The sequence below is a fragment of the Sus scrofa genome, chromosome 3 (genome assembly GCF_000003025.6).
Source record: "Sus scrofa isolate TJ Tabasco breed Duroc chromosome 3, Sscrofa11.1, whole genome shotgun sequence".
In the NCBI taxonomy this organism is placed as follows: Eukaryota; Metazoa; Chordata; class Mammalia; order Artiodactyla; family Suidae; genus Sus; species Sus scrofa.
The window spans coordinates 9,589,895-9,609,202 of record NC_010445.4 but is presented as its reverse complement, the minus strand read 5'-3'; the positions used below and the strand labels follow the sequence as shown (position 1 = coordinate 9,609,202).

The 19,308-nt window shown below is 58.6% G+C and overlaps 1 protein-coding gene across 6 annotated transcripts in view; it reads right to left on the bottom strand.

Moving 5' to 3' along the window:
* The window catches only part of CUX1 (cut like homeobox 1), a 352,855-nt gene that overhangs the window by 60,797 nt on the left and 272,750 nt on the right, over window positions 1-19,308 (bottom strand). For 3 of the 6 annotated variants that reach the window (XM_021086267.1, XM_021086265.1, XM_021086266.1), the window contains exons 12-20: window positions 14,358-14,416; window positions 11,581-11,629; window positions 10,514-10,610; window positions 8,868-9,539; window positions 7,676-7,741; window positions 6,248-6,349; window positions 3,936-4,792; window positions 1,636-1,801; window positions 1,087-1,143 (exon numbers count right to left, since the gene is read on the bottom strand). In XM_021086267.1, coding sequence (XP_020941926.1) covers window positions 1,087-1,143; window positions 1,636-1,801; window positions 3,936-4,792; window positions 6,248-6,349; window positions 7,676-7,741; window positions 8,868-9,539; window positions 10,514-10,610; window positions 11,581-11,629; window positions 14,358-14,416 — 2,125 coding nt within the window. The remainder of the gene's footprint in view (window positions 1-1,086; window positions 1,144-1,635; window positions 1,802-3,935; window positions 4,793-6,247; window positions 6,350-7,675; window positions 7,742-8,867; window positions 9,540-10,513; window positions 10,611-11,580; window positions 11,630-14,357; window positions 14,417-19,308) is intronic. The other 3 variants (XM_021086269.1, XM_021086270.1, XM_021086268.1) reach the window with 1 other exon arrangement.

Below are 19,308 nucleotides of genomic sequence, written 5' to 3'. Positions count from 1 at the left end.
AGGCGAGGCTAAGGTTCCAGGCCGAGGTCTGCAAAGCTCGAGCCCAAACAACGGCGTCCGTTCTTTTCCCTGATGGGTTTTGAATGCGAGCCAGCGCTTGCTAATTAAATTGGCCAACACAGAAAGGCAGGGAGCAGGAAGCACACCTGATCCTTCCAGAGGGGACAACCTCTCCATTTAGATGTGCAGCCAAGAAAACCAACGGCTCGGGGAAGATACAGCCTTCCACCCTCGAGGCAGAACACCGCAAACACGAGGAACCGTCAACTGGGCACCGTGCTGCGCGTGGCGCTCTGGCGGCATCTGGGCCTGGGGTCGGTGTTTCGAGGCTGCAGCGGCCGCTGCCGCCCAGCTGTTCCCCTCACGACACGTGTTTCCCTAAACCTTGCAGCAGGCTGGCGGGCTCCACGCGCCTCGCTTAGCTCTGTTTGTGTTTTCGATGAATCAACGGGACGTGGAGACGCATCCGCATGTTTGGAAATGCAAAGAAAGGCAGAGAGGAAGGGCTCAGGACACCGGCTATTCCTGAAAGCCGGGCGGGAAAAGCCTGGCGCCAGCAGGAGCCCAGGTAGGGCAAGGCGGGTGCGTGGGCCAGCCTGGGCCGCGGCATCCAGGGGTCCACGTGGCAGAGACGCGACCTCGAACACCAGACCTTAGGAAGCAGCCCCCCGGAGACACGGGCCACGTTCCAGCACCCCCCGCCCAGGCTGGACCCCAACCTCAGTCCCACGCCTCTGAGCCTCATACTCTGGGCTTCGACCCCGCCTGCCTCCACTTCCTTCTCGCTCCCAGATGGCTGCTGAGGACCCTGCTGGAAGAGCAACGCCCGTTCCCTGTGCCCAGTCCCCTGCTATGAGTCTGGCAGCCCCCCTGCAAGATTGGGCTGGAGGGACCCGCCCTGGGCTGTCCACTCTCCCCTCCTGTAGAAACGACGGCCTTGATGCAGCCAGTCTGCCAAGAGGACACCGAGCTTTCAGCTCACTGGCTCCAGAACAAGGGGTCCTTTAAGTCTGCCCGTGACGGACCAGAGGAAAACGTAAAAGTCAGGGACGTATTTCAGACAAAACAAGAGAAATGGTTAGTTACCTGAGCTCACGCAGCCCTGCTGTAGGGGGTCCTGGAGCGACGTCACGGAGTGGAGGACTGAAGGAGAGAGGGGGGCACGGTTAACGAGGGAACACATCTGGGAGGTGGACGCTTCCTCAAACCCGGAGCACAGCGGGGGGGGGGGGGGGGCGCAGCGGAAGGGGCCCAAGGCCCACGGGAGGGCCCCCACGCCTTACGGGGAGGGACGGAACGGCAAAGGAAGCTGGGCCCGGGCTGGGAAGCTGTCGCCCATGCTCCCCTGCATTCTGTGTCTTTGGCTGATTTCCTTTCCCGATTCCCTGATTTAGCTACTTGACTTTTACCTATATTTGTGTATAAACAGCATTTTCTTAATTGGTAACTCATTTTCTGCTGCTTATAAAATTAGCTAGGCACAATCTTCTCTCTCCTAAAAACTAAGTCAGTCCCATGGCAACAGGTGGTGGAGGAAGGGGGAAGCTCTCAGGCGGCAGCCGAGGGCAGGGCTGGGGGCCTCCCTGCACAGACATCCCCACCTCCCTGCAGCCCCCAGGGCGGGGCTGCCCTTACCTGGCCCTTGCTGCTGCCCCTGGACGGGCAGGACACCCTGGCCCAGCTCGCCATTCAGCCAGAGCTGCATCCGGATGAAGGGTTCGCGGCCTTTTTGGGTCAGCTTGCTCCACGGCTTCGGCCGGGACAGCATGTCGCTGACACTGCCCTGGGACAGGCCCAGCACCTGGAAAGGCAACCACAGACACACGGCCTCAGCGCCCGGGACTGGGAGTGAGGGTGCAGAACGCGTCAGTGACACGCACGTGGCTGTGTGGCAGGGATGCCTGGGACGGAGAGCCACTGCCTGGCGGGTGGCGGCGGCCTGTGGTGGGGGTAAGCTTTTCGAGATCACTGGTGGGCCGAGGCTCTGGCACAGCGGCCCATAGTTGGAGGCCCAGCTTTTGACTCCCAGGGAGAGGAGGGGAGGGGCTCTCCCTGGGGGTCTCGATCCTGCCAAGCCGGCAGGGCTGTCGTCCTGACAACCTGGGGAAGAAGCACAGAGACCATTTCGCTCTCTGCCTGGTGGCGCCGGGAAAGGCCGAGGTGCTGGGGGCAAGGACCCCTGTAGAGCAGCAGCAATGGATGCCGGCGGCACGCGGGAGCCAGTCTCCTTTGCTGGCGCTGGGCCAGGCTGGCATTTAGAAAGGTCTGCTCTCTCTGATCCCACCCTACTCGATGGTAAGGGCCCAGAGGTGAGCTGGTGGCCAGGGAGGAGCCAGCCTGGGAGGGAGGCTGGCTGCAGACGATCGACAAGTTGCACGTACATACCCGGCTTTTCTTACGCTCACATATGGCCATACATATGTATGGGCACAAACACCCCCCACAGGACACAGATGCGCCCAGAGATATTTAGGGGCTGCATCCGATCACTCTTTGAAAAGTTCTCAAGTTCCAGAATAAACTGCACTCATGGGCCAAACAAGTTCAATGTTATTAAGTCTCTGCTAAATTTAAGGCATGAGCACAAATGTCTATTTAAATGTTCTCCAATGATATTTTTACAACACTGAACTAGAAATTTCAAGGGACTTTAAATTCTCATCCTCATTTCTATTCACCCCATCACCTTTTGCGGAATCAGGACAAAGAATTCACAATCATACTGCAAGGATGCATAGCACGTACGCTGCAAACCCTGGACAGAAAGAAGGCGGGACCCGAGAGGGGGGAGGAGGTCTCGGGGGAGGCCCCACGGGGGCCCCTCGGAGGCCACTGCGGACCCAGCCACGTGCCCCGTGGGGAGGCGGTCTTTTAGGGGACAGGAGCGCTTCTCATCACGCTCAGCAGTCCATTGCTTCCTCTAAAACGATCCTGGGGGTTACGTTTATCTTATATTGTTGCAGGCCTGGCAAATCCCCATTATCTGGAATCTCAGTGACCAGGAAGTGCCAAGAACAGAGAGGGCCTGGGAGCTCATCCATTCGCATGGACTTTCATGAGCCAGGAATGGAGGACGCAGAGACAGGGGTTGTCAGGGCCAGTCCTGGGCACAGCCCGGGCCCTGCGCGGCTCTGCCCGTGCCACCTCAAGCTGTGCATCCCTGGGCAAGTTGCTTCACCCCTCTGGCTGGACAATACTCAGCCATGCTCTCTCTCTCTCTCTCTTTTTTGCCTTTTTAGGGTTGCACCTGCAGCATGTGGACGTTCCCAAGCTCAGGGTCGAATGGGAGCTACAGCCGCCGGCCAACACCACAGCCACAGCAATGCGGGATCCTTAACCCACTGAGCAAGGCCAGGGATGGAACCCACATCCCTCATGGATACTAGTCGGGTTTGTAACCTGCTGAGCCACAACGGGAACTTCCCACCGAGCACTTTCTGAATGATGAGAGAGGTGCAATCACGCCTGACATTGCTCTTTCTGTTGCGTGCCTTCTGGTTCTCTGCTCCCTGGTCACCTCTCTCTGGACTCCAGATCCTTTTTGGCTGAAACAGCCCGCAGACGGCCCTGTGGGCACCACTTGGTGGCGGGGACACGACTTGAAATCAGTTACCTGTCAGCTGGGGGCGCACGGTTAACTCCCCCGAGCCTGTTTCCTTATCTGCCAAATGGCGACTCCATACCCCACTCCCAGGGGGACCAGACACCTGAAGGATTGTAGTGGGTGGGGGGGCCTCCCCCGGAACCTGGCGCCCCCACGAGGAGGCAGCAAATAGAACGTTGGCTCACCGGCCTCCCCAGAAGTTTGGGAGCGGATGAGCCGTGAGGGTCTTGGGTTAACTGAATGGGTGACGGCCACATCTTGCCCAGAGACACTCGGTTCTAAGCGAGGAAGGGAGACGGGAAAACCCGGGCCCCGTGTCGCATCCCCGTACCTTCTCCCCGAAGATCCTCTGACAGATGCCGTTCTTGGCCAGCTTCTCCTTCACCTGCCGGGTGAGCTCGATGGTGTCCACCTCCTGGTACATGTAGATCTCGTACTGCTCGGGGGTCAGCGGGGGCACCGAGGGCTTGGTGGGCTTGGACAGGGGCACGATCGGGGAGGAGGGCAGAGGGCTGTTCTGGGGCGTCTCGCTGCGGCTGGCTCCGGTCAGGCTCAGCTCCGAGCCCTGGGAGTAGGGCGACTCGGCGCTGGGCCAGTCCTTCCAGTACTCCGCCGAGGAGGGGCCCTGGAGCTGGCCGCGCTCGGCCCGCGCCTGGCCGCCGCCCTTCTCCTTCCCGCCGCTGCTGCCGCAGCCGCCGCCACCAGCTTCTTCAGCCTTGGGGTCCTCGGGGGGAGCACTGCTCTTCCTCTCGGGCTGGACGGCGCCCCACCAGTGGTCCTTCCACACGCCGCCACTGCCACCTCGGCCCAGCTCGCTCTTTCCGTGTCTCAGGACGCCCTGTGCAGAGTCGGCGGCGCCCGGGAGGTCCAGCCCGGGCGCGTCCTGGGGCTCCTTCTTCAGGGCCAGGGCGTTGGGCGGAGCGGGGGCGCTGGGCTCGGGTGCCGAGGGGGGCTTCTTCAGGGAGATGGCCAGCGGGGAGTAGCTGGACACCGACGACGTGGGCGCGGGGGCGATCAACTTGGGGGTGAGGATGGTGAGGTCGGCCTGCGACAGCGGCGCCTGCTTTAAGGCGGGGTCGAGGGCGGCCTGCTGCGCCTCCATCTCCCGGCGGGCCTGCTGCAGGATGGAGCGGATGGCGTCGTCCGAGTTCCCGCCGCTGGCCGTGGAGGAGGGCTGGGCCGGCTCTGCTGCGGAGCACACACGGAGGTGAGACGGGGCGGGGAGGGGGCAGGCTCGCCCCTTGGGTCCGGAACGAGCTTTTCCGCTCGCGTCATTCTAATCTGACCTGCCCCCGACGGCAGATGATTCGGGGGACCCTCGCTGCTCTATTTCCCCAACATGCCCCCCCTCGTGAAACGTTCATGCAGCCTGTCCGAGTGGTGGCGAGAGGCTAACGCTACTGCTCTGTGACCCCGCGAGGCCTCCCTGACCCCGCAATGGAAAGGGTTTACGATCACAGGTGTGATGGGGGGGCACGTGTGCCGATGCCAGGCCACACTCTGTCCTGGGCGCTCTCTCCCTGACGACTTTGAGTGTAACACTCTCAGGTGCCAGGGTCTAAAGTTTCAGTGGTTTTGTTCGCTCAGGCTCCCTTCTGGGTGGGCGACCACACTGTGGTCGCCAAGGGGGAGGGGGAAAGGGAAGGACGATGGGGGGCCAGTGGGCAGGCCCAGGAACCTGGAAGAGCGACCAGGTGGTGGTGGGCGGCCAGGGGAACCCTTCAAGCAGGGGCTTTGTGGGCACAGGGCAGGGTGTGTGCCCGTGCTGAACCCCAGGAGGAAAACCCGGGCATGCGGTTTCCTCTCTAGCGGGAGGTGGGAGCCGAGTGTACAGCACGGGGCGCCTCTCAGTCCAGCTCAGCTGGAGAGAAGCTGAAATGTGGGAGCTTTCTCCTCTTAGGCCAGGCAGCTCTCAGGGAGCGCTGAGGGCCGATTCCCCAAGTGGGCTCACAGCAGAGGTGGACATCCGTCCTTGAGAACCGCCTGCTCCTCCCTGGCAACGCTCGTCCCATCAAAGAGCTGTTAGATTTCATTTTTCACCAGTCTTTGGTCAAGTAGATACCCAAATAACACAAGCCTGTCTGGCAATAAAAAAGGGGACCTTGATATGAACGACTTGCTAATTTCAGTCACGGCGATTCTAGGCCAGGGCGACATCCTTTTTTTTTTTTTTTTTTCTTTTTAGGGCTGCACTCCTGGCATACCTATGGAGGTTCCCAGGCTAGAGGTTGAATTGGAGCTATAGTTGCCGGCCCACGCCACAGCCACAGCAACGCAGGATCTGAGCTGCGTCTGCGACCTACACCACAGTTCACCGCAAAGCCGGATCCTTAACCCACTAAGTGAGGCCAGGGGTCGAACCCGAAACCTCATGGTTCCTAGTCATTTCTGCTGTGCCTCGACGGGAACTTCAAGGCTACGTTCTTGAGTCAATGCGAGGGACCGACACAGAAAGAATGCTAACTATTAGCAAAATACACAGCGCACAGACCTCGCTTGCCTAAATGCCTGAAAAGATGCATTCTATTGTGGGTTTTTTTTTTTTTTTTCTTTTCCCCAAGTTAATTTCTACGGACCAGGGCGCTCATGACAATTCTTTCAATCGAGCGAGAAAGACAGTGGTCAAAGACCTGGACTCCGTACCGGTTTTCTGCACTTGCAGCTCCCTTTTGGCCTGTTCCAGGATGGACTTGATTGCTTCGTCGGACCCGGTCTCTGAGGCTCGGATCCGGGTGGTGATGTTACCTGCAGGGGGAAAAGCCACACCAATGACATCACAGCCACACCGGGAACAAGATTTAGTGCTGCACAAAGATGTCACTCAGATAAAGAGCTCCTGAGTTGAGGCCAGTGATGACGAGGAGGCAGGCGTGGCCTCCGGTTACCTGTACCTGCTGTGCGTGCAATTTCACAGCAGGTACCCTGGCCCCGTGCAGGAAGGGCTTCCTGCTGACTCAGCCTGGCGTCAGAGTATTCGGCCAGTGGGATAAGCTCTTAGATCACCCAAGCTGGAGGTCACCCGTGGGTTGGGGCCAGGGAGAGCAAATCATTTAACCCAGTATTAAAAAAAAGAAAAAAAAAAAAAAAAGATCAAGGATTAAAAGGCAATGCTTCTTCGTGAGTCATTGAAAAGCACCTCCAACCACAGCTTTGGCTTAGGACCACATTCAAGGCTCTGTGCGTGTACTTGAGACCGGAACCCCCAAGAGGGCAAACGGGTGGCGGCGGGGAGGGGGCAAAGGGTTGAGGCTGCTTCGCCATCGTTTGGAAGTACAAGAGGAAGAGGCTGAGGGCTTAAGTTAAAAATTTCGGGTCTCTAATCACATCCTGTCTTTTTAAAATTTATGAACAAGGAGAGAAGCCAGCGGACACTTCTAAAGGACAGGGATTCAGTCTCTGGGTGGCATGGTGATGCTCTGCTGGGCAGCCACACATACAGACGCACTGGAGCAACCGGGGCCCCGGGGGGCTGGCCCCAGTCCTTCCCGGAAGCCGTCCGCATGCTCTACTTCGTCACTGCCTTACTCAAGACAAACCGCCACATTAAGCCATTTAAATTCGAGCCGGCCACCAGGCCGAAACCCCATTAAAGATGAGACTCCGAGAAGTGCAGTGGGGGCCGGCTCGCCGGTTCCATCAGGAACCTGTCCGCTCGGTAGCACCGTCCACGGATTTCAGAGCTCAGGGGGGATCAAGGAAGCAGCAGTATCTCATCTGACTCAGTTGTCTGATTTTGCTCAGAGCAACAAATGTTATTCTTGCGCCTGCTTCTGAGAAAACGAGGAAAGGCATAATGTGAATCTGAAGGGGGTTGGGGTTTGCACTTTGGGGGCTCATTCTTAGTGGTGCCGCCCCTGTGCACCTCTCTTGCGCTCGGTAGAGCGCGGGCAGCTCAGGAGGCAGGGGCCGTGCGTACTCGAACCCGTGCTTTGTTTTATACTTACTAGCTCTGTTTTTCCATCAGGTTCCAGGCCAGAATCACACTGTACAGTTTTAACCCAAATACACAGCTAAGGACATGCTGCTTCCTAGGTTACTAACTGCAAAGAAAAACACCTGCCTGCAACATACCTTCAGACCCATTTCTTCGTTTCGGTACTTCCTGAAATAGTCTGTTCAGGCTCTGGCCTGGATTCTCTGTTGAAAAACAAGTGTGGTAAGAACAAAACAATCAGGGGGATGGTGGTGTTGACGATATGGGCTGCGTGACATGAAATCTGAGCCGCCTGGCACTACAGAGAGGGCTCAGGGCTCCCTGCGCCCCTGGGGAGTTGTGAGAAACTTCTGAGAGGCCCTGCCCTGGCTGACCGGCTTGCGGAGGCCGAGGCCCTGCTGCCCAAGGACACCGGGCAGGCCTAAGAGGCGGCCTCCGGCCCTGACGCCGTGAGGGTCAAACGGAGGAAGCTCTGCCGCCCACCAGCCCCGGAGCGAAGCTCACATGAGTCATCCAGAGACAGTCAATTTCAGCGGACACGGCCGTAAAAGGCTCGATGTCCCGGGTGACGCCGTGTGAGGCGCCTCCCTTCTCGGCTGGAATCTGAATTTCGGGGTGTTTCGATGCGTCTGAGAAGACTCCCTTTCTCTGTCACTGCTGACTGGGCAGAAGGAGCCCCTGTCTTTAAAGAGGAACGGAGTCCCTGCAGTTGGGGATGGGGTGGACTGGGCCGGGGTTTATGGAGGGCGGGTAGGAAGGGTGTTTTAATCACACTTTCTTGTATTTCACTCGAGGCAGGTATGTTTCGCTCGTGATGCTACCCAACTCGCTACCCGGAGGTCAGCTTGGGGCAGGGGGCGAGCTGACAGGGGACAGGCCCCCTCTTGTGCGGAGGGGAGAGGAGGGCGGGCAGGGTCGGTTTGCTCTCCCCGCGGAGCCGGTGCAGTGTGAGGACCGGGCCCGGCCGGGGCTGCTGCCCTGGGGCTGGGCGGTACCCACGGGCCCCTCCCCACGTGAGGCCAGCACCCAAAGGCGAAAGGGCCGCTAGATGCGAAATGGGGCAGGATGACGCCCGGGGGGGTCCTTCCCTCGGACTCGGTACGCGGTATGGAAACACCGCATCTGCTACGGGTGAGGTGCTGCGTCTTGGAGGCCAGACTCGCAAGGCTCAGGCCCGCCGCCCCTTGGGCTCCGGAAGTGGCAGGACTGAGAGCGTCATGCCCGACGCGGTGTGCAAATGTCTGGACACACACGCAGACACACTCAGGCACACACAGCTCCGGGACGGGCTCGCGCGCGCGTGGGCGCCGGCCCACGCCAGCCTCTCACCTCTTTGTCTGCCTTGGATGCTGCGAAGAGCCAGGATGTTCTGCTCGTCCGAGAGGAACTGCTTCATCTTGTGGAAGGGCTCCTTGCCGCGAACCGTCAGTTTATTCCAGGGCTTGGGCCGGGCCAGAATCTCGCTCACGGACCCTTGAGACAGTCCCAAGACGTAATGTCCGAAAATGCGCTGTCCGATATTGTGCTTGATCAGCTGCTCTTTCACCTGCCGGGCGATTTCTGCAGTGTCTATCTCCTCGCCCTCGGAGACGCTCCCAGCACTTTCTGATTGGCTGGGAGATGGGGCCATGCCATTTACATCTGGGCTTTGTTGTAATGGACTTTGGGAAGATATGGAGTTTGTGCTGTATGGACCTGTTGAAAAAATCATGCTTGTGCTTCCTGCTTCCTGCATGGCCTTGGAGTAGAAGGACTGCATTAGCTGTCGTTGGAGGAGAGAGTTTAGTGCAAATTTTCCCGTAGAAGCCAGGGGTAGGCTGGGGCTTGCCAGGGCTGAGCTGAAAAAGTCTTGCGTTAACCCCGCTGGTGAGAACTGGTGTGTACCATTAGTATTGGAAGCCTGCTCCCCCGTGTTTCGGGGCAACTGAGAAGGAGGGGAGGCCGGCAAAGGTCCAGGACGCCGACTCTCAGGCTGGTCTTTCCCTTTTCTCCTGGCTGACCCTACAAGGAAGGGCAAACATAATGCATTATGGGGGATTCAAAAGGGAAAAAAAAACCAAGACCAAGATGCAAAGTTTGCCCCGCAAAAGGGAAAAAAAAAAAGTGCAGATTTTCCAAGGGCCAATGAGGTGGGTTGGTTTGTTTTTCGATTGAATTTTTTAATTAGCCAAACGAGGCCCCCCGAAACAAGCAACATGCATTTCATGTTTGCACCTTTCTTGTACGTTGCAGCCTGGAGAGTTCCCCTTGACATAGATTCAAACTCCTAACGTGACAAGGAGCCGGTACCACACACAGTAAAGAGTCGGCAGGTCGCGGGCCTCTCATCGGGCCGCTCGCATTCGAGCTCTAACCAGAAGGGCCCCACCTGAGGAGCAGCAAACACTGACATTTTGGGACCAACGGATCCTCACACCACTTGCTCTGAGGCGAATGCACCGCACCGAGTCCACTCGATCGAAGGCGCGCACATTTTAACAATGAAATATCATCGGAGCCCGCGACACTCTTAAACGCTTTACCAGCTGCCAAAACCCGAAGCAGTCAGTGACGCCACCACTTTGGGACGAGCAAAGAAAGGCTAAGGATGGGGGAGGCGTTCCCAAGGAAAACCTGACAAAGGAAGAAAAGCTCCACTGAGCCGGGAAGGGCAGCCCCGGAAGCACCACGGGAGAGCCGCACACTAGGAAGACGCCAGGAAGCCACCGTCCGCGCCCTCCTGGGCTTGCCCGCCGCCGCCGCTGCCTCGCGGCCCTGCCTGCCCTCCGCAGACGCCCTGCGGCCACGCCGCGCGCCGCGCCTGGACCGTCTCCGAGCGGGAGGGGGAGTGAGGAGGCCACGGAGACGGACCCTCCTTGGTCAAGGTGCTCATGGCCCGGTGACGCCCGCCATGCATCGGCCCAGACTCACGGTTCGCCTTCCTCTTCCTCGGCCCCGGGAGGGCCGAGCACGGGTGCGAGACCCTGTGAACCTACCGCTCAGGTCGCTGTTGGAGATGCGCAGGGCGGCGTTCTCGGACTGCAGCGAGCGGTTCTTCTCCAGCAGCAGCACCTCCAGGGGCCTGGATGCGTCCTAGACGAGGCAGAGCGGGCTCACTGTGGGGCCGGCCACCCCCCCGCCCCCGGGGCCCCCGGACCCCACGGCCCCCGCTCCGACCCCTGGAGGATGCTCTGCACACGCGGAGAGCACTCGAGCTCCTCTTTGAAGCAGCTCAGTTCAGCTAAAGGCATCTGCCCCTCTCTAGGCTCACGCAGCTTCCCAAGAGCGCGTCATTCTCTAGTCTGTCCCCAGATCCGAGCATCTAGAACTACGCTTTGTGTGGGGATGGGACAGGCTGTGGCACCCCAAAACCTGTTGGGGAGCCCCTACACAGGGGACCTTTTGGGGTGCCAGCCACCAAGAGTCAGCTGCCTTCTGGACCACAGAGGCCGGATTCCATGTGATGAGTGAATACTTTAAGTGGCCACGGGGTTACTGTGTGCCACTGTCACCTTGCCCCTCTTCCTCGTCCACGCGAGGCAGTGAACAATGAAAGCTCTAGGCAGGTCCATTTGGGGCTGATCTTTTACACAAGCCGAAATTGGTGGTGGTGGTGTCTTTTCTGGCCATCCCGCAGCACCTGGAGTTCCCAGACCAGGGGTCAGGTCCAAGCCGCAATTGTGACCTACTCCGCATCTGCAGCAACGCTGGATCCTTTAACCCGCTGTGCTGGGCCGGGGATGGAACCTACGTCCCCGGTGCTGCAGAGATGCTGCCAATCCTGTTGCACCACAGCGGGAACTCCTGAACTTGTTTTAATCCACGTTCTCAGGACCCGCCCAAGTTAAAACTCTTTAATTCCAGTGAACTCAGTTCCCAAATTGAAACACACATACTTCCCTCTTCCTGCCCCTTTTAAATGAAAGCTAATTTGCCTGAACTTGGTTAAGTATTTTTGAGGAGTTACTCGTCAGCTGGGAAGGAGGGTAGCAGAGAAACCTCACGACCGCGAAGCAGCGCCGCGGGCGCTCACTTGCACGTAGGGCAAAGCGAAAGCACGTACCTGCGTCCCAGCTCCTTCGGAGGGTGCGAACTCCATGGATTTCAGGATGCTGCGGGGGGCAAGACAGAGCGGTTACCTCCTGCTCGGACCTTTGCGGGCGGCCCCCCAAAAGAGCAGTCACGTCCCAGTTTCCTGCTCTCCAGGAACGGAGGAGCTGACAACTTGAACGACTTCCCTGGCAGCCTGATCATCTGATAGCGGCTCTGGAATCACTATTCAACTAGCAGTTGGCCAGCAAAAGTTTCTTGCCCAGCATGTAAATCACTCCATATGGAGTCACACCAGGTCTGTTCCGAGTATAATTTTAAAGTGAAGTTGAACGCAGACATAACATTGCCGGGAGTGGAATGTATTTGTAAAACTGAGAGGGACTGCAAGGCTGTGACGAGGAAGCCCGGGGCGGGGGTGCGGGGGGAGGACCCTATGCCCCCGGCCACTGCCCCTCACGTGCGCTGGGCAGCTGGCGCGCTGGGGTCCAGGGGGACGGGCCGAGAGCGAGGTCCCACAGCTGGACGGCTCAAACGCGGAGCTTCTCTGCGGCTCGGGCTGGGGAAGGAGCCGCCTCCAAGGTGTGGGAGCAAGGCTCGCTTCTCCTTTGTTCTCCTTATCATGGAAACCGCTCTGCTCTCCACCTGTTTCGACAAGTCCGAGAGCTGACTGAGCGCGGGCGCTCAGGACTGCTGTCTGCAGCCTTCCGCATGCAGGGAGAGCCCTTTCCTTCTGTGGGTCCATGTGGCCCCAAGGAGCCGGGGTGCTCCCCTCACCCTCCAGGTGGGAAGGTGAGATGAGGGCAGCTTCCAGCCTGGGCACTGGGCCACCTGTGCTCTCCCAGCCGTGACTCCAGCCTCGGCTCTTCCTCAGGCTGCATGGTGGTGACGCGCAGAGAGGGGCGCGTGTAGAAACTTCGCCCATGGCCCCAGAGACCCCTCTTTGCCTCGGCCACCGGGAGGTTCCGTAAGGCGCCCGCCACTGCTCTTAGCTTCCCTGCGCTCGTGGTTTCGTGCTGGCCTCTGTCCTTTAAACTAGCAAAACGGGAACAAGGAGGAGCTGTTGAGGGTGAACCTCATAATTGTGTTTTATGACGAGTGTCTGAGAACAATAACTGGGCCGCATTGCAGCAGCCAGGAGAGAAGAGGCGAGCAGTCTGGATGAGCTTGTCTTTTCTTAGTGGCTGTCACGTTGTCCGCCGCTACCTTCCCGCGTGAGAGCGTCCTTAGGGTCAAGTAAGGAAGGACTTAGTGCCTTTATAAGTTTATACTAAAAACGTCAGTGGCTCTTCATTGACTCAACAAACTGACTGCCAGCTGATTCCACTGGCGCCCAGAATCACCTGCAGGGTTCCTGCGGGTCAGGAGTGGCTCAGCATCTAGGAAGGGCCTTGAAGAAGCAAGACGCTTTACAGCCCCCTGGGGTGGGGTGGAGGGAGCCTGGGATTTACGCTGCCGCTCAGGGCACGCTGGGTCCTTAACCTACTGAGCGAGGCCAGGGATCGAACCCAGGTGCTCGTGGATACCAGGCAGGTTCTTAACCTGCTGAGTCATGACAGGAACTCCACATTTTTTTCTTCTGAGGGGGAAGAAGAGGGCAGTGATGGTGAGGTGGGTACAGAAGTAAAAACTACACCCTCTACGTTGGAAACGAGGAGGGGGAAAGGACAGGGCTCTTAGAGGTGGCACCTGCAGAGTCTAGGCGTTGTCTAGGAGGCGCTGCCAGAGGCCGTGTGCCCCTGGGGGTACGGGAGTGAGGGGAGCCCCAGGAAGGCTACTGCTGGGGCGGTGAGAAGGTCCAAGAGGCCTTCCAATGGGCTATTTTAACGAACCCGAGGGAATGGATTTAAGGATCCAGAAAACAGCATGGTGAGTGGGTGTAGGCTTATTTTAAAAGGAGAAATTAAAAATGTCACCGAGAGAGAAAAGAGCTGATGGCTGAGCAGGAAGGAGTAGGAAGGAAGGGGCCAGGGTGGAGGGGTCTCCTGGAGGGACCGGAGGGAGAAGCCAAGACCAGGGCAGCAATTTCGAGGCGACGGCGGAAGCCGCGGGTGTCTGTCACCTCCGCCAGGCTGAAGGGTCGGGCACAGCAGGGGCGGAGGAGCCTGGGCCACGGGTGTCGCGGGAGGGGGTCTGAGGCCGGATGGTCAGGCTGAGCAGTGGGCATGAGCGTGAGGGGCGACGAGCGTTCGCGGCTGCCTCTGGGGTGGAGGTGGGGAGAGAAAGTGCCGGAGTCCAGGGGGCCCGGCAGGTGTGACGCCCCGAGTACTTTTTCAACTGGAAAACATCTTCTTGCTCTGTTCTTCTGTTTGGGGAACTTAACGCTAAAAAATAAGCTCATATTTTGTATTTCCTATCACGGCAGCATCTCCCCTGATTCTACGCCTATCAGCAATTTTTTCTTTTTCTTTTGAGGGTCGCACCCGCAGCACGTGGACGTTCCCAGTCCAAGCGTTGATGCGGAGCTGCAGCCGCAGGCCTACACTACAGCCACGGCCACGCCAGATCCTTAACCCACTGAGGGAGGCCAGGGATCAAACCCACATCCTCATGGACACCAGTCGGCTTCTTAACCTGCTGAGCCGCAGCGGGAACTCTCTATCAGCATTTTCTATGCACAGAGTTTTATAAGAAGTCCAAAGAACTCAGGCACGAGCCTGAGTGCCAACACCTGCCACGGTGGGTAGCCTGGGACGTGGCCCAGCGGTGGAGTGTCAGCCAAGGGCTGGCAGCGTTTCCTTTCCCCCAGGAGCCCCGGCTGGTGAACCGAGCTGGTGTCTCCACACTTACTTGAGCTCTTTCTTCACCTCTTCATAGTCAGCCTGTCCTTTGAGCTTTTCTTCCAGTTGCTGAAAACAGAGAGGAACTTTATTAGCAGTCGAGTCTGAAACAGGCTGATGGGCTTTGCTGTGGGCTGTATGTTGTGTCCCCCCAAATCTGAGTGTGGAGATCCAAACCCCAAGGGGAGGATGGCTTTAGCAGGTGGAGCCTTTGGGAGGTGATGAGCTCATGAGGGTGGGGCCTCAGGAGTGGAAGCGGTGCCTTAAAAGAGACCCCAGGGAGCTCCCTCGCTGTTCCCGCAGTGTGAGGGATCCTTCGCCCACTGAGTGAGGCCAGGGGCCAAACCCACATCCTCATGGACACGAGTCAGGTTCTTAACCCACTGAGCCACAGTGGGAACTCCCTACTAGCAATTTTTAGGCACCGAGTTTTATAGAAAGTCCAAAGACGGCTGTCTGTGAGTCGGGAACGGGCCTCGCAGACTCCCAGTCTGCTGGGGCCATGATCTTGGACTTGCAGCCTCAGAACCGTGAGAAACCAGTGTCTGCTGCTTTGGCCGCCTGGTCTAGGGTCACAGCCACCCAAGAGGCTAAGACACTGACCACGTTCCCTGTAAAGCATCCAGCGTCCCCGAGGGAGCCCACACACACACACACACACACACACACACAGAGGCGACAACTGTGGCGTTGTCCCTTGTCCTTCGTTCATCGGCCTGGTGTTAGGCGGGCACAGGAGCGTGTCCGCGTGTAACATAAAAACCATGAGAGCAGAAGGAAGAAGCTTTACCAAGTGGAACACTGAAACACCGAAAAGGCCATTTTGATGGTATCCCACGGAAGGGCAAGGAGGACGAAGAGAGGGCATCTGAGAAGCAGGACGCGGCTTTTCACAAGCTACGCGGGGCCCAGCTGATGTGCCTGGTTCTCTGTCCGCGCCTTTGCCGCGACCCTGCTGACAAGAGCTACAGCCCCTGTGTCGCTGAGGTCTGCATCAGCTGGGCACCAGGAAACGTGTCCGTGCTTCTGGACGGAGCCCCAGATGTGGGGGATTTAGGAGTGGGGGCCGGCGTGCTCGGAGGTCAGGGGTTTCTCTGACAGATAGTCCTGCAGGAAGGGCCCACACAGGCGTGCTGGCCGGGGGGCCTCGGCTGGTACAGCTGACCCCTGGCCCCAGAATACCCTTCAGAGCCAAGGCCCTTGGACGAGGCCCAGGGGCCTAGGGGCGTGGCCACCTTTCCCAGGTACGGCGATGCTCCGATGTGCTCCCTTCAACTCCTTGAGCCCACCGGGTGCTCAGGTGGCTGGTTTTGCCCGAGCCCTGCTGGGCCGTCTTGCCAGGAAGAGCCTGTGGTGTAGGGTGGTGGGCAGAGGGTGCGTCCTTCTGCTTTCGGCTTAATTTGTTTCTTTCCCATCACCCTCCCTCCAACCAAAGGAGCTCTCCGTGGGAGATAAGGCAGCTTGACATAAAACACCAGGACCCAGCCAGCGGGGGTTCCTGGCCATTTAACATCCTTCCAAGCCTGGGGTGAACAAATTCCAGTCCTGGAATCAACAGCCCCTTCCCGTCTACACGGCTTCCAGTCTCCTTTTGAGGCTCTTCTTGACCAGCCACATCTATGGTCACAGTTTAAAGCCGACTGAGAACATTCTGGAGTTTGGGGAGAAGATTTCCACCTGCCCACCAGCCCTGATGCTCACCTGAATCCCGCGCTGCCTTCAGTTTTAAGAACTTGGGTGTTCAGTAAACTCAACTTATCTAGCTCATCTTTTCCTGCTGCCTCTGCTGGTGGGTTCTTACGCAGGCAGGAATTGCTCTGCCCGAGTTCCTTTTAAAGCCCTCTTGCCAACTTTATGTCTTAGAATGGCTTCTTGTCACAATCAACGGGGCAGTGGGCACTCGCTTTCCGACAAAAGATGCTCAGAAGGCGCTCATGGAAAAGTGATTATTTCACTCTCTTCACTCTGGCTGAAGCAAGAGTGGGAAGCGTTGCTGGACCGCCGCCCTCACAAGCCTGCCCAGTGCCGCCGGGATGCAACGCGCCTTCAGACCGTGGGACTCAGTGACGCTGGACGCAGAGCACACGGTCACGTTCAGAGCACAGGAGACAGACAGGAAGAAGGGCAGACACGGAGCGCTTCTGAACCTGGCCCAGCCTGGAACCCGAGTCGGCTCTGTCACTCACATCGGTGAGAGGGGAACGGGGTGATGACCTCCAAGGGTTGAGTGAAGGGGCACAAGGCAAGGAGCCGGTGCAGAGGCGGGCACAGCAGGGCACTGCCAGGCCCTGGTGCGGGCTTCCTGAGCATACGGCTGCAGGCCTTCTCTGCTGATCTGTGATTGGCCCCATCAGAAGGTTTTAGGAATAGAATCTGTTTCATTTGGTCAGATACGAGCTTTTGCCGAGAACGAAACAGCTTCCACTGAAATTTCTGCCGCCTTCCTGGTAGACCCAGGATGGCATCTGCAAACCTCTATAACGTGTCTGCTTTTCCAAGTCACCTGGACGAGGGCCTGGAGGGGCTGCCTCAGAGGGCCCGTCCCACCAAGCTCTCCTTCCAAACGACCCCGTGACTGATGGCGGGACGGGGCGGGAGGCACGCGGCATGGGGCCCAACACTGGGACAAGCGCCCTCTGCTCCAGGACCCCCTGGTTCCAGAGGGGCCTGACCAACAAGGGCAGCAGGTGCTCCAGGCTGCCGTTCTCCCTGGAGACTCTGCCCTCAGCTTCCCTACAGCTCCTTGAGCTGCGGGCCAGACTCTACATCCGACAACACCATCTTATTTAGTCATCGCAGCACATCTGCAGAGCATCCGTCTGTCCATCCAGAGAAAGAACGAGCACCAGGCTCTGGGCTGCAGGCTGTGGCACAGCTGAGGCCACCTGGGCTGCCGGGAGCAGGTGCCGGAGGCAGTGAAGCCCTGGGGGGCAGGGGTCTGACACACTGGGGCCAAGTTCTGGCTCTGCCACTTTGCCGCAGGGTGACTCTGGGCAAGACACCTCACTTCTGGAAGCCTCAGTCTCCTCATCTGTAAAACGGGGATAATGGCACACATGGGACGGTGCTTTCATGAGGACCAAATGAAATACGATCATCCCCTGTACCCACGGGGCATGCGTTCCAGGACCCCGTGGTACCAAATCCGCGGATGCTCTAGTCCCGTATACAGAATGGGGAGGGCCGGGCGGCCCTCGGGACCGTGGGCGGGGAACCTGCAGATCCAGGGGCCAAGGGCTGTACTAAGTGCTTAGCGAGGCGCCTGCACACGCAGACACTCCGTGACGGCGGCTACGTTAGGACTGTAGTTAGCGCGACGTTGTCCCTGCTGGGTGATCCTGAAGATGATGAAATTGTTTCTGAGGACACTGCGGTTCTGAATCCAGAGGTTCCACGTCCCTACCCGCCACCTCCCGGCATCCCTGCTTCTGCGGCAGATCCACGGAGGAGGGGGCCAGATGCCCGGGGCACCTCTGGCTGGTAGAGGCGGATGGCGGGAAAGGCAGCTCCACAGCCACCGCCGTGAACGCCGAGTGTGCGAGGCGGGTCGTCTTCCTGAAGAGGCACTTCTGTAAGGGGACACATGCGGGCCTTAGACAGAGAGGCGAGGCGAGGTCACACTGGCTGAGCGTGGCCCTGAGCGATGCACGAAGCCTGTCAGGCCTCACGCCCCTCATCTGGGACACGGGGAGAGGCAGAACGAGGGTCTTCACGAGGGCAGGCTGCCAGCGCCCCTCAAACACGCGTGTTTCATGTACAGGCCCCGTATGTTTAATGCGTCATTCCGAAACTTAGTAGCTGCTCATCAAATGGTTCTCGGATTGCTAGAAGAATCATCTATATAAAGTTCTGGAAATCCTGGCTAAGACTCAAATAATGAGGTAATTTAATTTCAAATGCAAAGTATTTTGGTGTGCAGCAAATTAAGCACTACATTTATAAAAGATATCTGTCTTAGTCAAGTTATAACACTTGAGGCCTTGGGCTACCTACGGAAGGGCCCCCTGGCACAGAGACTACTGCACGGACCTTGAAAGATCTCGTCTTCCGGTCTGCGCAGTGAGGGGTCAAGGCAGCAACTTCTTTGCCACGTGACAAACGGAGCCAGAGAGGTGACCGCATTGCAGCTTGCAGATGGCTCCATCATCTTCCTCCAGGATGGCAGGAACCAGGCTTTCAGCAGTGCTGTCTGAAGACTCACAGGTCAGGTTCAGGGCGTCGGTGTGTGACCCCTCTCCCTGATGGGGACCCCTGGGCAGAGGGGCCACCAGTCAGAGTGACCCTGACTGGGCTCTCTGATCCAGGTTGACACTGACTCCCGGGGGCTGGAACTCTGCAGCGGGCACCTGCTGTGCCCCGGAACAGGGACCCCCTCTGGTCTCGTGGTTCCTCGGCCAGAGGTGGCATTTACGTAAATCCAGCGTCTACTGCTGCTGGGCCTGGGGGAGGAGCCCAGGGAGGCCCCAGGAGGAGGGGGGTGCTGTGCACATACCACAGGGGTGCTGAGAATGTGACAAAAAGGGGAGACCCTCCTGGGCCAGAGGAGGGCTGGGGGAGGGTGACCATGACGTTGGAAGGGTTGCTGCCAGCTGGAGAACGTGGCTCTGGATGGAGAAGGAGGAAGCCCCACGTGGCGACCCTCCACTTCCAGCTCCCCCAGGCTGTGAGGCAAGTGTGACCCAGCCACAGGGCGTACGGGAGCCAATTCGTGGGGGTGCAGTGCCCTCACAGACCAGGAGGACCCCGGCTCTGTTTCAGCCACCTGGACACTGCGTGGCTGGCGAAGCGTGCCCCAAGCTGGGGACTGTCTGCAGGTGAACACCCAGATTTACTCATCCCGCGACCAGAGGTGCGTGTAGATGCCCACGGCAAGAAAGCTACAGCATTTCCAGGGACCTGCAGGTCTACAGCCATTTCACAGGGACCCACTCGTGATGTCGGTCCCGATGTGGCCTCAAGGC